This window comes from Eupeodes corollae, chromosome 3 (genome assembly GCF_945859685.1).
Source record: "Eupeodes corollae chromosome 3, idEupCoro1.1, whole genome shotgun sequence".
NCBI classification, from domain to species: domain Eukaryota; kingdom Metazoa; phylum Arthropoda; class Insecta; order Diptera; family Syrphidae; genus Eupeodes; species Eupeodes corollae.
The window spans coordinates 83029956-83050591 of NC_079149.1; the positions used below are offsets into that span (position 1 = coordinate 83029956).

Below are 20636 nucleotides of genomic sequence, written 5' to 3' on the forward strand. Positions count from 1 at the left end.
CTCATTTACATTTCATAACAAAAACAAATATCTTACACATCTCTATGAGTGTGCGCTATTGCCTAGTTATACAAATAAGTAAGTCGGCTTTGAGTGATGTAGGCGTGTGATATTTTCTATGCTGGAAAATTGAACATGCCAAAAGGAAAACACTGACTTGAATTTGCACCCACAAGCTTGTGTATTGCTAGTCGTATTCGTGAATAGCGAAGAATTAGCTCATGTACTTGTATGACTCCTTGTTTGGTTGATTGCATATAAATTTAATTTTTCATATAATTTTCAATGCCTCCCTCACTCTGAACTGGTTACAAAATACTAGTGACCTAATATGGAACTAGAATTTTTCCAAGGTTCAATTATTTATCAATTCACTTATTAATTTTCTTACGGATGTACTGTAGGTCATAAGTCCAAACGTTTTTTCGCTACAACATATCATAATATATATGTGAACTCTGACCAACTTTTGATTTTATTTTGACTCATAGGGAATTCAAAACTATCAAGTACAAAAGACTTAAAGCAGATCTGTACAAATAACACCCAAATAGTGTTACACTAATGACCTACATCGTATGAAAATAAAATAAGAAGAATACATCATTATCTTGAGAGAGATTAAAGTAAAGAAAGTTTATAAGTCAGTCAGAAATAAAATAATTTATAATGCTATTGTTCAAATAGAAACATTTGTAGGATGTAATTAAAGCGAAATTGATTTTGAAAATAGTGATTAATGTTATGAAAACATTTAAATTGCTGGTTTGAATGTTGCGGTTTTTAATTATAGCTCAGATGAACTTAGAAATGATTTGCATTAATTGTAGGTTTGTTTGTTGTACGTAACCCATTGTTGACCAAGATTTTCTTGAATACAAAAATGTCAGATGTCCGTATTTTCTCAGATAGTCAGGCTGCTATGAAATCTCCGGACTCTGTCTCTACAATCTCTATAACAGTCCATAACTGTCGATCATCTCTAATGGAGATTGCACATTTTGCTGTGTGCCGGGTCATAGAGACATTCCAGGTAGCTGTAAGGCAGATGAATTCGCCAGGAACGGTACAGTGAATCCCACCCTACCACGTTTGGCACATACACACATTACCACGTGTCAGGTCAAAAAAAACAGCTGGCCAACACTGGATTTAAAACGTTCAAGGTGCCTGCTCTCTCTAAGCAGATCGCATATAAGCTCGATAATAGGTGTCATAACCGGACACTGTCTAATAGGAAAGCACGCCACGAGACTAGGCGTATTCTCAAATGACTTTTTCAGAAGCTGTATGGACGAGGAAGAGGAAGAAACGGTTCTTCATCTTCTCTGCACATGCCCTGCTCTAGCTCGAAAACGCAAGAATTACCTAGGAGAATTCTTCTTTAACGATCTAAATGGTCTAAATCATATCAGCATAATCAGCCATGCAAGGGGTCTTGGGTTCGATCCCTGCCTGTGCCACCTTAATTTAAAAAAAAAAAAATTTTCGTGGGTACTGCCCCTTGCGAGGAATTGACAAATCCTTCAAGAGTAATTCTTGTGATGAAAAAGTGCTTTCTCAAATCAGCCGTTCAGATTCGGTCTAAATTTATAGGTCCCTTCCATTCCTGACAACAGTACTCGCACACAGTAATGGCTGAGAGTTGTAAGTCACTAGGCCCTGGTGCCCAACGGACTGTTGCGCCACCCAATTTATTTATAATCAGCCTCTCACGTTTCGTAAGGGACTCAAACTGGTTCTATTGAGCTTAGGAGGAAGCCTCAAGATGCATGTGGTATCACAATGGGCCATTAAACTGGCCTAAGTGTGTCGGTTTCCATCTTAGACAGGCTTTCAACTCTAGTCCTAGTGAAAGTTGTTTGGATTTTTTCTGTTCTAAAAGAGTAAACTTCATACGAAGGACAGCAAATAGTATTCCAATACTCAAGAGATCTAATAAACACGTAAAACAGACAATTCAAAGGGTATGGATCACAGAACTCTTTTGAATTCCGTAAGATAAATCGCAACTTAGTTAACTTTAGTTAACTTTTACTACTAAAAAATCAAAAATTGCACCAAGAACGTTTTTAGAGGTAACTGTTAAAAGAAATGTACAGGGTTACCCATTTTGCGGTTTTAAAAGTAAACGTAAATAAAACACATACATATAAAATATTTTTTTCCATAATATTTCGTTTTTATTATAAATTTTGAACGTTGAAATTATGTGTGAAACACTACGTCATTTACTTGACCACCACCCGAATTTTTCTTTTGGGGTACTTTTCGACCACTTTTCAACGCATATTAGGCTTGATGTACATATATGGTATATCAGCCATAACTTGACCAATGTTGGTTTTTAATTGCTCACGAGTTAAAAGTTTATATGCATAAAGACAGTATTTCTCGTAGCAACACCAAAAAAAGTCCAGCTGTGTCAAATCGGATGATCTTGGTGGGTAGTTGTTCGCACATATTCTTCAAGTCGTATTCTTCAATAGCATTTAAAAAAAAAGTCAGCAAATGCTGCTCATGTTTACCCTGTGAAAACTGTGCTTGCACTGACAAAAGTGACTTATTACGTGAAGTCAATCGTAAAATCAAAGCACATAGACTAAATGACTGGCAGAATTACCAGCATTTCTACAGTTCCATCAACATTGATAAATCCTAACCAAGCTATCCAACCTCAACTACGACTAGGGCTCTTACACATCAACACCTTCTAAAAAAAAAGAAAACCCTCCAACTTGTGCAGGCTTCCAAGCAATCATGGACGTTAATCACATTCTAGCAATCGGTGCATGCAAATACCTAACACAACACACATCTAACAACCATCGAGATCCTAGGAAACTTCGATCCAAATAACATCAGAAAAATACACAACTTTACAATCCCACATAACTTTAAAACATAAATATTTAATTTTCACTATTTATACTATTTGCTTTTTACATTCTTTAGTTTAAAACCAAAAATACACAAGCTTAATTTTTATAAAGAGTCAAAAGCCTCTGCAGCTAAGTCTCTTTACAATATGTATTAACTTGTAAATTTTAATTTATAGTTCATTAATTTTAATAAAAATAATAAAGTCGGCTATCATATGACCATAATCCTCCCAATTGACGGTGACAGTTGTTTCATCGTTGTTTTCAAAGAAGTAAGGTCCAATCACCTTTCCGTACAAAAGAGCGCACAAAACAGTGATTGTTTGTAGATGTAATGGGCTATCTTCAATTACTTGAGATTCTACGAAAACCAAATACGACAATTTTGTTTATTAGATGTAAAAAATACAATTTCATAAACGTGTAAATATTGATATCGGCTTCTATCCCTTAATAGAGTACATAGGTTTGAAGAATACAAAACTATTGTTTACGTTTATTTGTGCGTGGAATTTGATTACGGAGCGGGTTCTTTGTTGTTTTATCACGAGTAGAATATATGGCGTGTGTGTTCTGGTATCGATCAAATAATCTGTTTTTAGTAAATATTATAATAAGTTGTATTAAAGTCCCCAAAGAATTAATAAGCCAGTCAAAACTCAGCTAGTTACAATTTTCAATAAATCTCAATTTACTTGAAGAAAACTGGGTTCATGTGCTTAATTGCTATTGTACATTTTACCATATACACCTGTTCAAATTTTTATGACTTCTATTAAACCCAATAGCAACTTTAAATTTGTTGTTATCTTAATTTATAAGCGAACATAATTTTTGAACTAAGTTTCGTGCAGATAAATTCAATATATGTACAGGTACACTTTTTATTTTTTGTTACAAAATACAATATTAAATGGATAATATAAAATAGAAAGAAAAAATAACCCAGAAGTATATTAAGAATGGTCTCTCCTTGAAAAAATATAAGAGAAACGCTGTCTTTCAACAGTATTTCGTCTGCTTGTCTTGCGTAAATTATCACCTACAGTGAGTGCCATTAATATTCGTTTTTTGTTTGTTTCTTTCTTAAAAACACTTTACTTTTAACTTAAAAAAGTTAAAAACTAGTTTTTCTTTAAAATATTACGTATTTCATAATTTCATTATCAAATATAAAATTCTCCTATCACAGTTTTAGTTGCCATACTCCTCCGAAGCGGCTTAACCAATTTCAATGAAATTTGGCATATACATTCAGTAGGTTTGAGAAAAGGTTTTTATCTATTTTTTACATTCCTAAGTGCTATGGTTTAATTGCATCAAAATCGTAGAAGTTGCAACGATCTTACGATAGTATTCAGTGACGCTATGTACAATGAAGCATTGATTGCAATTGAGGATCTTTGCATTATCATTGCCAACTTACCAGTCATTTCGGTATACATTCACCAAATCAAAATGCATCTTATTTTATAAACACACGTGAACTACAATAGAATACTAGAGAAATGGCAGCGATTGTCGCTCGCAAATCCCTCACTAAGAACAAAAAACCATTTATGTCCATTTTTTTTATGGATGCACCAAGTGGATCAGGCAAAAAACATTCCTTATTTCGCCAATTTTTTCCTAAAATACGATCAGATAATGGTATCGCATTGGCTGTTGCGTCATCTGGTATTGCGGCAACTATATTGGATGGGAACAGAACAGCTCATTCAGTATTTAAACTGCCACTAAATATTCAAAATAACCCAGACACGGTGTACAATACAAAAAAACAATCATCCATGGCCACAGTGCTGAAACAGTGTAAAATTATCATCTTGGATGAATGCACTATGGTACACAAACATTCGCTTGAGGCGTGGAACAGTACATTGAAAGATATACAAAACAATCACAGACTATTTGGCGGCACTCTGTTACTCTTTTTAGGTGATTTCAGACAAATACTCAACATTATTCCGCGTTCAACGTCACCGATGAAAATTTCGTTGATTTAATCAACGCGTGCTTAAAATCGTCGCCAATGTGGCGAATGTTGAAAAAGTACAACTGAAAATAAATATGCGTGTTCAAATGCTTCAAGGTCCATCGTCTGAAACATTCTCAAAACAACTGTTAGAATAGTGCAGGAAAAAGTTACTACAGATGAAACTGCATGCATAAAATTATCGGTAGATTACTGCAAGATTATTGATTCACAAGATTCTCTACAAATATTAAACTTTCTCGAAAATAATTTTGTTTAGCGATGCAGCTAATTTTTGAATGAATCATTGACCAGATATTTCCCGATGTACACAGACAATATATAAATCATGAGTTGTTGGCAGAAAGAGAAATTTCAGCAGCAAGAAATGTGGATGTCAACGAATTAAAACTCAAGGTACAACATTTGTAACCAGGAGACTTGGTGTCATACAAATCTATTGATAAAGTTTGTGATGCTACCGAAGCTGTAAATTATCCAACTGAGTTTTTGAACTCATTGTTTTTAAAAAGCATGCCACCGCATAATTTAAAACTGAACCCGGTTGTATAACGGCACGCGAAGCCATTATTTTAAATGGCAAATTCCGAGGTGAAAATATATTATTACCGCGAATCCCTATTATACGCACAGATGTTTCAATTCAATTTAAACGCCTTTAATTTTCAATTAGATTGGAATTTGCAATGACTATCAATAAATCTCAAAGCCAAACGACAGACATCGGTTCAGATTATCACACGGACAATTATACGTTGCGTGCTCTGGAATGGGCAAACCATCCAGTTTATTTGTATTGAGGAAAGATGGGATCACAAAAAATATTGATGCTGTTTTTTTTGTAATATTGTTTGGTGATTTGTTATTTTAATCTTTTGGCACCGTTTACAGTGCCCTATACCCCTTCCCCACTTATATACTACACCCTTATACACTTACAAAAAGTTATCTATTTCTAGGAAAATATTCCCTAGAAATTATTTATATGACAAAACAACGTTTGTTGGGTCAGCTAGTATGTACATATATACATTTTTTAATTCAAATAGCAAATCAATAATATAAAATAAATAAAAAAATAGGATAGCTCAAAAAATAGCACTTCATTAATATTCGTTTTTTTTACATACTTATATTAATTTTGTAATTAATCTTTCTTACCATTGATTTTAATATTTCGTTGGATACCCTTGATTGGAAAAAATCCCGTCTAGTCGCTTGGGCTTGGGTTTTTTATAATTGTTTGCAAGTATTCAATGCCTACTTTGTTCCATTCTTCTTAAAGCCTTGAGAGACTTATTAACGGAACAGGGCTTTCGCGAACTCGAAGGTCCAATTCATCCCACAAATTCTCGATTGGGTTAAGGTCTGCAGGTTATGGAGGTGTTTGAATAACTTTTGGACAGTTATACAGAAGCCATTTCCTTGCAACATGCGCCTTGTGCTTCGGGTCGTTGTCCTGGTAAAATTTGAAATTCCTAAGCCCATTTTCTCAGCACATTCCTTAAATTTCCTTTTAGGATCCTCAAATAGTATTCTTTATTCAATATATCGTCTTTGAATAATAAATTTCCCATGACTCTTGCCGAAATGCACCCCAAACCATGATGTGCCCGCCTCCAGGCTTCACTGCTTTCAAGCTCTTCATTTGGTTTGCGCCACACCATAACTCTTCCTTTTTCGGGCAACTCGACCATTGTACCTACCCATTTGTCTTTATGGTTCGGCGTACCGTTGATGCAGATACTTTGTTTTTGCATTCCATTTACAATTCTTGCACAATTTTTGGTGCACTATAAACGAGGATTCCCTTTAATTTTTCTTAATATAAGCCATTCTTCTTTCGTCGTTAACTTTTTTGGTTGACCCATCTGCTTCTTCCTTCTCTTTTATACCTCCTGAAAATATCACCGTCTGTATGCAAATGTCTAGTGAACACTTTAGACAAACTGTTAATCGGAACAAGTGTCAAACTCAGCAAAGGAAACAAAAATCTGAATATTAATGAAGCGCTTACGTGTGTCCTTTTTGTGTTGTTCATCGTATATCTCAATGCAGTTAAGTGATTGCACCATTTTTTTTTAATGAATTATTTTGGTAATAATATACTAATTTATAAAATTACCAAATAATATGCCTAAATTAAAGTTTTACTACAAAAAAAAACACCCAAAGTATTTTTAAGAATAAAAACCGAATACACTCACTGTAATTATTGTTTTGTCCTCTTCGTCAAAATGCGTCACACACATTTTACCTTTTATGTCAAAAATTTGACTCAATATGATAAGAAATACATATATAGTGCTTCTGCCGGCTTGCATATAATTTACACAGTTATTTTACTGCCACTGTTAAAATATTAGAAGATGCAGAATAGATTCATTTCTCGAAGGTTTTCGGTAAAGCAAACCATACAATTCTATGCTGGAGACACAAAAATCTGTTATTTTGGGAAACTCTGCAGCAAAATTACTCGAAAACTATCTTTCTGACAGACTTCAGTAATGTAACTTTTTCAAACTCCAGTCGATACTAGACGACGACGACTTGTTAAAAGTCTAATCATACCCCTCGTAACATGCTCTGAAGTAATTTATTCTAGTGTTGACTGTTGATTCCTTATCCAAACGTTAACTTCAACTAGCGTTCAATGAATCGATTAGGTTCATTAATGGATAGATAATGGTAGATAAGATCAGAATTCCAGTATGGTACGTTCTTTTTTTACGAATACATTAAATCGCTATATTGATTTCCAAAACTAAATTTTTACATAATCTTTTAACTATTCAAAATTATGAAGAACTTAATTTTGCCTGTTCACTAAGAACTTAAAGTCTAGTTCCAACACGTTATCACTATCTTATTCGGTCCATTTATTTTTTATTTATGTATCAAATCTAACTCTAATGCCAATTGAATTGAAATATACTTTACTTATTCTTAGTTTTTGGAAATTGATCTTGATTTTATTTTATTTTTAAATATCTTTTAACGTCATCAAGAGGGTATAGTAGATGGTGCAATGCTTACATTTTGGTGTGACGGGCCACTTTTACAAATATATTTATAAACGACGAATCGGGAGGAGCAAATAACAATTTATTTATGTACCATAAATTCTGAAATCAAATCTGAACCTTTATATAAAATGTCTTTATATTGCTTCTCTGTCTTTATCTAGTAATCTAATTTGATATACTTAATTCACTTCCCTCAAATTTGTTAAAAGTTTAAGTGATTTTCATGATCAATAAAACAATTATCTTGATAACTCCTTAACAATAAGGAAATGACAAAATATAACATAAATCTTTTGTATGCATATTGATATTCCAATTAACGGGCTACTTACGAGATCGCATAATCTTATGAACTATTTTATTTTATCTTTTTCAGACCATGGAACTATTCTAACAGCAGACACTGAGCAATTTATAATTGGACAAAAGGTTTGGGTTGGCGGTATAAGCCCTGGCCAGATTGCTTATATAGGCGAAACACATTTTGCACCTGGAGAATGGGCTGGTGTTGTTTTAGATGAACCTAATGGTAAATTAGTTTTTTTTTTATAAACTAAATCAACTAAATACAAACATAAATTTAGGCAAAAATGATGGGTGTGTTGCTGGGAAGCGTTATTTCCAATGTGAAGCAAAGAAAGGAATATTTTCAAGGCTCACACGGTTAACGCTTTATCCTTTGGAAGGTGCTGCTGCTAAACCAGCAAAAAATTATTCACCTGACCGTTCCCGAACTGTATCTCCAACACCTAGCACTCAAAGTGTTCTGAATAGGTCTATGGGAGGAAGTATGTTTAATTATTTGTATCTCCTCATTGTTGTTTAACTTTATATTGTGAATGTAGGACACGGGTTTACATTGGGTGACCGTGTAATTGTGTCATCAGGCTTTGGAAGCCGACCAGGAATTCTAAGATACCTGGGTGAAACACAGTTTGCATCGGGTAATTGGTGTGGTATTGAACTAGATGAGCCAAATGGTAAAAATGACGGATCCGTCGAAGGTGTCAAGTAAGCTTTTTTAATTAAATTTATATGGAATGCTTTCAATAATGTTTTTCATTTAATAGGTATTTTGAATGTAAACCAAAATATGGTATTTTTGTACCAGTTGCAAAGGTTTCACTTTCTCCATCGGCAAAGAAATCGCGTTTGTCTAGAGCTTGTTCAAAAGAATCTCTTACATCCGTTGGAACAATGAACAGCATCGCTACCACGAACACCTCAAGACTAAGGATGCAGGTAAAACTTAAAACATTTATCATTTTCTTACTTAATATTATCTATTAATTATTATTTTACGAAAAACAATAGCGCTATTCAATGTCATTGAAACAACAACCACCTCAAAGTGCATCCAAGAGTAGTTTTTCCATGCAGGTTCGTACATAATTTCTGTGAAGCATAAATACAATAATATTAAAATAGAAAATTAAAATTAAAAAAAGTAAAACATTTGTATTATTTTATCTATTTAGGATTTACTTAGGGAAAAGCAAAACCACATTGAACAGCTCATGATTGAAAGGGACATGGAACAAGAAGATGCACAAAATCAAGCATTGCAGTTCCAAAAAATTATCCTTGAGGTATGAAACTAGTTTGTTGAATTATATCACACTTAATACATTTTTATTTATTTGGGCATCAATGGAAGATTTTCTATTAATTCATTTGTTTAATATCATTTAATCATATTAAATGCACTTTAAATTTATTTTTGAAGAGAATTGATTTTTGACAGATGATTGTTTAATAAATAATATTTATCAAAAAGAGTTTACTTTGACTCTTTCCCTGATGTTTCATGAGCGAGTAATTGACAATCAGCTACAAAGACTTTTACATTTTTTAATTGAATGTTTCCATTGCTAAGTTGTTGGGCAGTATAAAAAGTCTACTCGCTTGTGTAGCCTCCGAGTTATTTTTAAAACGTTTGTTCAAATAAAATAACTACTGAAAAATGATTGAAAATGAATAAGATTAGGTCATACTTGGAATAAAAGTCATTACAAGAAAAAAATTATCTTAACTAGGATTAACTAGTATTTCGTAGTGGCTGAAAATAGATAAAATACAAAAATGTGTTTTAAAATAATACAACATAATGACCCAAATTATGTAAGTTGCTTTAACTGTTTCCGACAATACAACAAAATTTGTTAAAGAATAAATTAATGGGTCACTTTATTATATACAGTGGCTCCTACGACTAATCAGACAAAGAGAGTGTACATTTTTGCAATGCAATTTCTCCAAGAAAATATATAGAAGTAATGGAACTAATCATCATTTTAAAACATAATTAAGCTCTAAATAAGTTAAAATAAAACAAAGTTATAAATAAGTTTAAGAACAAAAAATCTATAATTGAGCCTCTTACACATAATCGGACATCAGCTGTTTTTGTACTGTAGTAACTCCGTAACGGTACGGAGACCTTTACCAATATTTAAGATAGTTTCTTGCTCCAAGTCGAAATGACACCAACAGAAAAACAAACGTCTTGAAATTCGAAAATTGGTTTTGTTGCATAGCTTGGAGACGTTGAATCAGTACGAAAAATAGCAAACACTGTGCTAAAGTGCCCTTCATTACATAAAATTCATGATTTAAAAACAAAAACAGGATTCATAATATGTAAGCAGAAAAGTAAAAGGAAAGAAGCTAGAGACGTACAACGAGAAGCATCTTTTTAGGCTAGTCAACTAAAATTCCTTTTCCGGAATCTCTAAAGTTTTTTTTTGAAAGAAACCACAATTAAAGAAGTCAGCGAACGAAACCAACTGAAGAAGAAGTATCGCCATCGATGTAATGACCGAAATGGCCGTGCAATCTAAGTAGCTATACTCTGAAAAAATAGAAATGAAAAACTAATTTTTGCTAAATTGAATTGTAAGTTAACCATTAGACATATTACAATATTATAAATGAGGTTTTTTCACGGAAGCGTCAGATGAAAGAATGTATGTATGGCGAAAAGCAAATAAAGAATTTTCTCATAAGCATACTCGGTCTACTGCATGGCAGTTGGTTTGTAAGGATGTGTTACAAGTTCTGGTGATCAAAACTAACATTTTGTGGAGGGTGAAATGTATCAAATGGCTAACATCAAGATTTTGAAAATTCGTGGTAAACTCGGATTACAAAACGATTTCATCTTCTACCCAACACATATCTTTGACAGAAAAGTCGTGGTTATTACAGAAAAGTCGTGGTTATTACAGAAAAGTCGTGGTTATTACAGAAAAGTCGTGGTTATTACAGAAAAGTCGTGGTTATTACAGAAAAGTCGTGGTTATTGTATAACTGCCTTAAGGTGTTTAAAACACAGAAAAAGTCACTTGACCTTAATGCCATCGAGTTGGTCAAAAGAATTTTAAAAACATTGAGGACCTTAAGATGTACCTTCAAGGCGAATGGCAAACAATAATTCCTCAATTATGTTAAAAACATTTCTCTTTAATACCTCGACGCCTTGAGAAAGCCATTGACTCGAAAGGATACGCAACTTAGTACTAAATAGCATCCGATTATATGTGAGGTGTTAAATTAAGGGAATTGATGTAAAGAGAGCTTCTTTTGTTTTTAATATTAATTTGATGTTTAATGTCTCAAATTGTAATTTTGGCTCATTTCAAATAAAAATATGTTAAAATGTAGTAAATATAAATGGTTATAATGTTTTACACTCTCTTTACATCTTCTTAAAGAGAATGCATTGCGAAAATTTATATTTAATGTGTCCGATTAGTCGTGGGAGCCACTGTACATAAATAAATTCATACTACCTACCGAAAAATGTATTGGCCGTTAGGTAAATTAACTTACTCCAATATACTGATACGACAATAAATAGGACCTTTACGTATTTCAAAAAGATTAATTGATATTGAAAACATAGCTTTCTAAAAATTTCAATCCTAAAATATAATCAAATATCGGAGCATTTAATAATTGTATTTCGTTGTTGTCGCCACTTGGCTTTTTTCGAATCGTTCATTAATAGTTCTGTACAATTGTTGAAATTGGTACAGCTAATTAAATAAAATAAATTAGGTGGCGGAGAACTAGGACCTAGTGACCTAGGACCATCCCTGTTTGCGAGTAATGTTGTCAGAGATAGGAGGGACTTACTGTTTTAAGGCTTTTTTGAGAAAGCACTATTCATGACAATAACTCTCTCTTGAAATTTGTCAATGGGCAGGTTTAGGCGACATAAGGGACTTGAAAGTGAGGCAATTTTCTATTATCTGATTGGCCAGCTGCCAAAAAAAGGCTTCCAATTAAGGTAACTTTTTTGGAAAGTTGTCTGGAAAGTTAGTCAAGAAAATTCTCCCAAGTCAAGTCAACTTATGTCAAAACTGACAACTGATCATATTTTTTCATTCAAATGAAAGCTAAGCTTTATTACTCTATAATTAATTTATTGTCTGCACAATTCCATTTAATTTTTTCTGTAAAAGGGCTCCTTGTCAATTTAAAAAACAAGTAAGTAATATTTCTCTACAATACAAAAGACAAATCGTAATGGACTTGTTGCTTGTGTTTGTAGTTCTTGTTCAATGAACTTAATGCAGAAGTTTGTGATGTTAAGTTCTGAATTTAAAATTCATGACACTTGGAAAACTATCTAGTTGGCTTGGTCAAAATGTACGTTTAAAGAATTAAGTTGACTGCAAATGAAGTCCCTTGTGTTGCCCAAACCTGCCCAAACTTTAGATGGCACAGGCTAGGGCTGAACCCAAGACATCTGGCAATCCTACGCACGAAGCATCAAGAATTTTGCTTATTCTTCATGGTATTATAAATTTAAGCTTCATTTAACTACTTACCAAATAAAAATTGTAGTTTTAATTTCATTGATAGAATAAACTTCATTACCTTATTTTAATGAATTTCAAGAACGTCCTTCGATTTCATGGAAATGGTTTCATACGCTATTTATCAGATCTCAAAAATCAGCCAATAAAACTGAATTTTCTACACACGTAATATTGAGCATACTCGCTTTTACCTACAAAGCGAGTTCTTCAAAACAAATTGGCGGTGTTTTCTGTAAGGTTTAAGGTGATTAAACTCAAATTCACTTCATACATTGCGTACGGCACTTTCGATTTATATTCATTATTAACAAACAAAACAAAATAAAATACAAATCGCTTTATTCATAATGTTAAAAATAAACTTAACAATAATGTTGAGTAGTATAAACCAAGAAATATTTTAACTTGGAACTCAATTTCAAAACAAATTACTTTAGACACACTGACAATGGCGTCCAATGAGTTTTGTCCGAACGAGGCCCCCTTAAAACTGTTTGATACGACCTTTTCAAAGAAAATGGAAACACAACTAACCACGCTAATGAATGAAACACAGAAAAGCAAATATACAAAAAGATATTATTTTATATCAACAAAAAAAAACAACAACAACTACAACAAAAACAACAACATGTAGAATGTTATACAATTATTTAGTACAAAAATTAATTTTTTTCTAATAAAGCAAAGTAAAATCTACTGGTTTTGTTTTTTTTATTTTTTGTACAATTTAAAGTTAAACTTCTGAACTTATAAATGTTTTTGTTTTCTAATAAATTTAATTTCATTTTCAGCTTAAGTCAAAAATTGATAGTTTGGAAAAGAATTTGGAGGAAGAAAAAAATAAAACCGAAGATTTGCAGCTTTCAATCGAGGAAGCTAACTTTTGTGGCGACGAGTTAAATGTAAGAATAATATTTTTTTTTTGTTTACAAATGCACGAAACATTCTTTGTGTTATGCGTACATATGTACATATTTATATATTAAATAACGAAGCATTAATAATTTTTAACATATTGCAAACAGTGGTGCAAAAAAGGGATAACTTTTGAAGTGATTTAAGTGGATGTAACTATGACTTTTATGGTGAAAACCTCGTAGATCTCGAAGACCTCAAAATATTCTTAAAAAATTACCTTCACAATTTTAGCTACAACTTCATTATTGAATAATCTTACAGTGAATCAAAGTAAAACTCGTATATTATGCTATTTATTTTAAGAAAATATACAAGTTAAAACAATTAATTTAAAAAAAATAGCAAATCTACAGTAAAGACGATGACCTTTAATTTTTATATAATATTAACCAATAGTAGACAATAGACAAGTTTTCCTCCAAAAGTCAAAACAAAATATCTCAAAATGAAATTTGTAACATGCGCTTAATGATCATAGTTTGTCATGTTTAGTTACTTTGGAGGGAAAAACAGAGTCGGCTAAAGCATTCCACATTCTCGATGTGCGATTTAATAAAGAATCTCTATACTTGACAGTACGCCCAAAATTGAGCTCAAGGGTAAACTGAGGAGCATTTCTGGAAGTGCGAGTATTACGGCTGAATCGTTTAAGGGGTGGAATGCAACTGGCTAGTTCAACAGAACATTGTTTGTAAAAATATCGATAAAACAACGCTTTAACGACAGGAGACAGCATTGAGTTTTTGATGCATTAAATTCTACACGGTTTTTGATTTCCCATTGTAGAATGCTGTCAAGATCAGAAGTTAAGTTCCACATCCGAAGGACAAGGATGTGAATCTATAAATGAGTATGAGAAGCTGAGTGTACTGTCGTCGATGAAACAGGTTAATGGATTAGAAGTGGCAGACATAAGATCATTTATGAATATAAAAAGAGAGTCGGAGAAAAAACGGTGCCCTGAGGAAAACCAGCATTTATTTTATGAATTTCAGACTTGTAACCATCCAATACAACTTGTATTGAACGGTTATAAAGGTAAATTCTAATCCAACGAAGAAGAGATTCATCAATACCAAAAATATCAAGTGCAATAATCTTACTTTCTCCAAAACGATGTAAAGATTTGTTCCAATGTTCGGTGAGATGAACCATGAGATCACCAGTGGACCTAATGCTACGAAAACCATACTGTCGGTCATTAAGAAGCTTCCGTTCTTCGAGATATTTCTTGAGCTGATAATTTATCAGCATTTCCATGACCTTGGAAAGAAGAGACGTAAGTGCTATTGGACGACAGTTAGAGGGAGAGGAGGATTCGCCTTTTTTAGGGACAGGCTGGACAAATGATATTTTCCATCCGCTCGGAAAGAGACCTGTAGAGTAGGAAAGATGGAAAAGTTTACGCAGTGGTTTTGCCAGCGATGAAGAACACCTCTTCAGAACAATTGGGGAGATACTATCCGGGCCAGATTTGTGTATGTCTAGGTATTTCAATACTCTTGCAACTGCACGAGTACGAAAGAAGATTCGTCCTCTGGGCCTCAAGTAATAACTTTCGCCAGCTTACTCGATCTCTAGCTTGCTGCCTCCAGTTCCGAATACCAAGTTGACGTAAGGGCTGGAGCTTCGATGTTCATTCGCTCGACATGCCCTAGCCATCTTAAGAGTTGTACACACAGTTTTTTGACCAAACCCATAATATACTAGTTAAATTAAGATTAATTTTGGAGGAAAAGTTAAAAATGTTTTGTTTTTTGTTCAATACCTTGGAATTATTATTTTTGGTTTAATTACAATGTTAAATGTTACGTTAAATGAATTGAAATGCGCCATAAGTTCGGTAATAACATAAAAGAAAAAAAAAATCGTTAATATGCATTTGATTTTTGAGCGTTGAATGTTAAGATTGAATGCCTCTGCCCATAAACTTCTTAGAACTAAGGCTTAAGAGTTTTCAATTCCATTTTGTTTTGCCCATTGGATGCAATTGTCGAAATTTCGGACAGCTTTGTGATGACTCATTCTTTGAACTTCAGTTTCTGAGCAAGCATTTTCATCACTATTATAATCCACAATTTCGATTTCTTCAACATTGTTGCTATCAATAATTTCGGGTTCAAGGATTACTCGATCTGCATCATTCCAGGACTCCAAATCATGTGTAGTGAATTCGGTCTGAAAAAATTATGTAAGACTTCTTAACTTACAAAACAGTTTTTGCAATTTAAAATTGTGTTTACCTCTGGGAAAATATTTTTCATAAGAGCCACCTTATTTGCTACAACGATCACATCGTCTTGATTACGGAGAGCTGACAAAGACAAAGGAATATAGCCTCCTCATCAAATTCCTCATCGAACTTGGATTTTTTTTTTTACTCTCTGAAATTCGTTATTTTGTTCGTTATATAGAATACCTAATGGACTTGAAAAAAGGGTTCGTAATATCGATCATTCGTTATATCGGCATTCTTTATACTAGACCACCACTGTATTATCAAAAGGTCCTAATTCCCCTAATATTATTCAACATGTTCTTAATTATCCAAAAAATAGAATCATTTATATGAATCGCCTTACTAAAGCCTCGGTAGACATCATTGAACGCAATTTAATACTATTGATCTATCAATAACTAATTATTGTACAACCAGATTAATTTAATTCTGTCTTAAGTTAAATAACTGTCCGCGTCACAATCTTAATCACAAATCGATAAAAAAATCGATCAATGCTTATCATCACTAAAATATCAACATCGATGGAAATACTTTAATTAATAACAATACCCGTGTTAATGGTGGGATGTTCAAAGTTAAGTTAATGTTGATGTGAAAATAATTCTCGCGAAATATTAATCTATAATTTAAATTTCATCATTTAGGTCCTATTACGAATTCCATCATAATCGAAAACGTTTACGAATTCCGAAAAAAACTATTGCCAAATACATTCGTGAAAGGGTTTTTGGAATTCGTAAAAGTTTCCAGCTAAGATGGAATTCGTGACAGGCCTGGGGTGGCTTGATGTCACTTAATTATTGGCACAGGAAGCTATTTAAACTTTGATGCAACATTTTGAGCCTTGGACCTATTTTTTTTTTCTATTTTTTTTTTGTTTAGTATATGCATATATTAATTATCAAACATAGTTAGTTTGATTAAAATAAGTTTTTCAGATTTAAAGACAAATATATTAAAGTTAGAAAACACCTTATTTCTCCAGCACAAAATTATTAGCACAGTATGTTAGCCTTGAAATAATTATAGCTTTCTGACAGTTCTGTCAGCCAAATTAAAAACTGCAGTTACATTTATTCAAACAAAAGTTCTGTTTGTGTGGATAACAGTAGTTATTTTGAAAAAAAAATTGTTTTTTGCAAAAATAAAATAAAATATATTACAATGGGGCCAAAAAAGAAGGAAACCACCGAATCGAAAAGAAAAATAATTACCTACATATGTACATGCATAATCAAGGCAGATCATATGCAGTGATTTGACAAGTTATGGACACGAGCCGATACACAATTCGCAGCGTTGTGCACCGTTTCAAAGGGGAATCAAGCTTCAAAAGTGCAAAACATTCTGGTCGTCCTCGGGTTTTGAATGCTTGTGAATGCAGCCGCATTGTACGGAAAGTGTAAGTTAACCCTCAAATTGCATCAACTGAAATATGTAGCTGCTAAAGTCAACTTATAATTTGGGAAATCAGTTCACCCTATGACGATTAGAAGAGTACTCCATGAAGCTGAATACAACGCACGTATTGCTAGGCGTAAGCCAATGATTTCGCCAGTTAACCAGAAAAGAAGTTAGGTAATAGGTATATGTCAAAGTGCGGAAGCAAGCCAAACGCTTTTTGGGATGATGTACTCTTTTGGCACACGCAATAAAACATGGCGGTGGAGGAGTGATGGTATGGGGGTGCATGTCTGCTGCGGGCGTGGGCGAGCTTGTTTTTGTCGACGGAATTATGGACAAAAAAGTTTATATCAACATTTTGATAGAAAACCTGAAAAAAGTGCTGCAAAGTTGAACTTAACAAGCTCGTTCACTTTTCTGCACGACAATGACCCCAAACATACGGCTCACGACGTGCGTATGTGGTAGGCCTATAACATTGCGCATGTGCTTCCACACCCACCACAATCCCCGGATCCAATCCAATTGAGCATTTATGGGAAGAGTTGGATAGACGCGTAAAAAAGCGTTTGGTATCTAATGAAGCTCAACTCAAACTAGCATTGATAGAGGAATGGCAAAACATTGGAAAAGAAACGACCAAAAATTTGGTGCATTCTTTGCCAAGGCGTTTGGATGATGTAATAAAGGAAAAAGAGCCTCCCTACTAAGAAGTAAAACTAACTTATGTATGTTTATTTCAATTACTCTGTTTAAAGATTTAATAAAAGGTTAAATATTTTTGTGCTGGGATTCCACCTCTGTTTAAAAATGTAAAAGGTGATGCAAAATTTCACCATTTTCAAAATCTAATCTAGTGTTTGTAGATAGATCACAACGAAAAAGATGCTAAAACCATTTTAATTAAATGTTGAATCAAATTATTTTATTTTAAAACTGTAAATACTGATTTGATTGCATTTTTTAGATTATAACTTTCGGATTATAAAGATTAATGTAAATGAAAGGCTTAGATAAGCGAAGTTGAAATGTTTGTAAAAACAAAGAATAAAATCCGAAAAGGCTTTAGCAAGGCAAACTAAATTCACTTTTTGGATAGCTAAGGACATAAACTGTTGTGAGACAAATTTTCAGCGTTTAAGGAATATGACAATCATGCTTTTTTTTATAATTGTTTACTTATTCTTGCAAGATAATTTAGAAGACTAGTTTCGTCGTTTTGTTATTTGTACATAGTATTCCAAATATAAAAAAACATCAGCTTTATATCAATGATTTCATTAAATCTGTCGTTAGCTCCCAGACTAATAAAAATGTGACGGCAAAGGGTAAAAATAAAAGTTATGCTGTTTTGTTTTTTGTTTAATTTGTACAACATTTGACATTTAACTTATGCTTCAAATTTTCTATATGATAACCAAATATATTGTACTAGTTATTCCAGAACCATCATTTCAGGCACAAACTCAAGTGTACAAAGAAAAAATTACCGACCTAGAGCAGAGGCTGCGGGCAGTTACTTCAGGTAAATATAAACACTTTACTATATTGTTCGAACCGTAGTGTATTTTGTATCAAATAAATAGTATAGTAAGAATTCCATTAAAATCAATGAGATTGAGACAGATTTTTTAAATTTATAAAAAGCACATCAAGTTATTTTGTTCAGAAACTGAGAGAATTTCCGTTCCCTACACTGTGCTTCAGTTATATAAAGTGATAAGCAGGGTTAGGATTTTTTGACCTAAAAAATTGAAAAATGGCACAACAAAGCACTTAAAAAGGCAAAGAAAAAGCATTTATTAAAAAATAGTAGGAAAATAAACAAAAATATATTTAATTATAGTAGCATTGGACTACCGAGAGTTTTTTAAAGTTCACAGGTAGCAATCTTCTTCGGTTGTCCCGTTAGAAGGGCTACTAAATGATCTCTCAACTTCAGCTGAAACGAGTGGAGCCCATCTAAAACTTTCAACATTATTCACTTCAATGTTTCCTGGAAGTTTGGAATACAAGTCGCCGTTTATTACAGAATTTATCTGCTCAATCGGTTTTAGCCCTGTGTTTTCATTGGAAACGGCAGTAAACTTCTTCAACACTTCTTCTACAATGGGCACTTTTAAAATAAATTAGGTGGCGCAACAGTCCATTGAGAACAAGGGCCTAGCGACTTACAACTCTCAACGATTCCTGTTTGCGAGTAAAGTTGTCAGAGAGATAGGATAGAAAGCACTTTCCATGACAAGAATTACTCTTGGAGGATTTGTGAATTCCTCGCAAGAGGCAGTAGCCCTTCACACTAACCACCACGACATGGGCCTTTTTGCTTTTTTAAAATTTTCTTCACTGTCTTACAAAACAGGCAGCACTTCGCCAATTGAAGTTTCTTGATGAGAATATTGTTAGCTTATATTATAAGTAGCTACAGAAACTCAAATATACCTGTTTTTGTAGGTCTTTGAGAATATGTTTTTTTCGGATCGACTTAAAACTCAAAATTGACTTTAATGCACTCCAGCTGCTCTTGCAGATCTTCATCTTTAATAAATTTGTTTTCAAATGCAACACAGCTTGCACCATCTTCGAAAGCGCTGACGATAATATGCTTCTGCCTCTAACCAAGTACCCCAGCGAGTTAAAACCTATTTTAAATGTAAATTGAAAAATACAACTTCAAATTCAGTTTCAAACAAACTTACAGGTTGAGGTGGCAGTGTCAATTAAGGTTCCATATCCTTAAAAATAGCACAACAATCGTATCGAGTTGTCAAAAAGCTGGGTTTTTAACTAAGATTCTCAACGGTATGCTTTCGCATGTTCCCATTTCTTTTAATGATAAACCAATTAAAAGATATTTCTTAACAAAATTTAATAAAAAAGCATAAAAGGTAGAAAAAGGCCTCAATGGCGAATAAAGGCAATTATGGTATAAAAAATCAAAATAAAATATATATATATTTGCAATCACCAGGGCTTAAAACATGACTGTCGAAATTCGATTTCATCTTCCGTTTGACCAAAAAAAAGGAAAGTTAATAAAATCCTATCCCTGGTAATACGAGTAAGTTAATATGACTTTAAGCTATTTAAAAAGCTCGATTGCTTTAAAGAAAATGTTTAAAAAGCCGCTTAAAGGTCAAACTTATGAAACTTTTCACCACTAAATTTGCTTACTTAAGGTGGCGCTACAGTCAGGGGCGGACCTGGGCTTCAACCAACATGCGTCTCCAGCAAGCACGGTCCCTAGCTCTCTCCAGTTTCGCACGCCAAGTTGGTTGAGGTCTTCACCCGCCTGCGTGCGCAACCTGAGTTGCGGTCTTCTTCCACTGCGCCGTCCTC

At 33.3% G+C, this 20636-nt stretch overlaps 1 protein-coding gene across 1 annotated transcript in view; it reads left to right on the plus strand.

The window, feature by feature from the left end:
* Positions 1–20636, plus strand: part of LOC129948806 (restin homolog) — a 42990-nt gene that overhangs the window by 818 nt on the left and 21536 nt on the right. The window contains exons 2-9 of the mRNA XM_056059853.1: positions 8281–8433; positions 8489–8692; positions 8750–8915; positions 8975–9146; positions 9219–9284; positions 9383–9493; positions 13525–13635; positions 18756–18822. Coding sequence (XP_055915828.1) covers positions 8281–8433; positions 8489–8692; positions 8750–8915; positions 8975–9146; positions 9219–9284; positions 9383–9493; positions 13525–13635; positions 18756–18822 — 1050 coding nt within the window. The remainder of the gene's footprint in view (positions 1–8280; positions 8434–8488; positions 8693–8749; positions 8916–8974; positions 9147–9218; positions 9285–9382; positions 9494–13524; positions 13636–18755; positions 18823–20636) is intronic.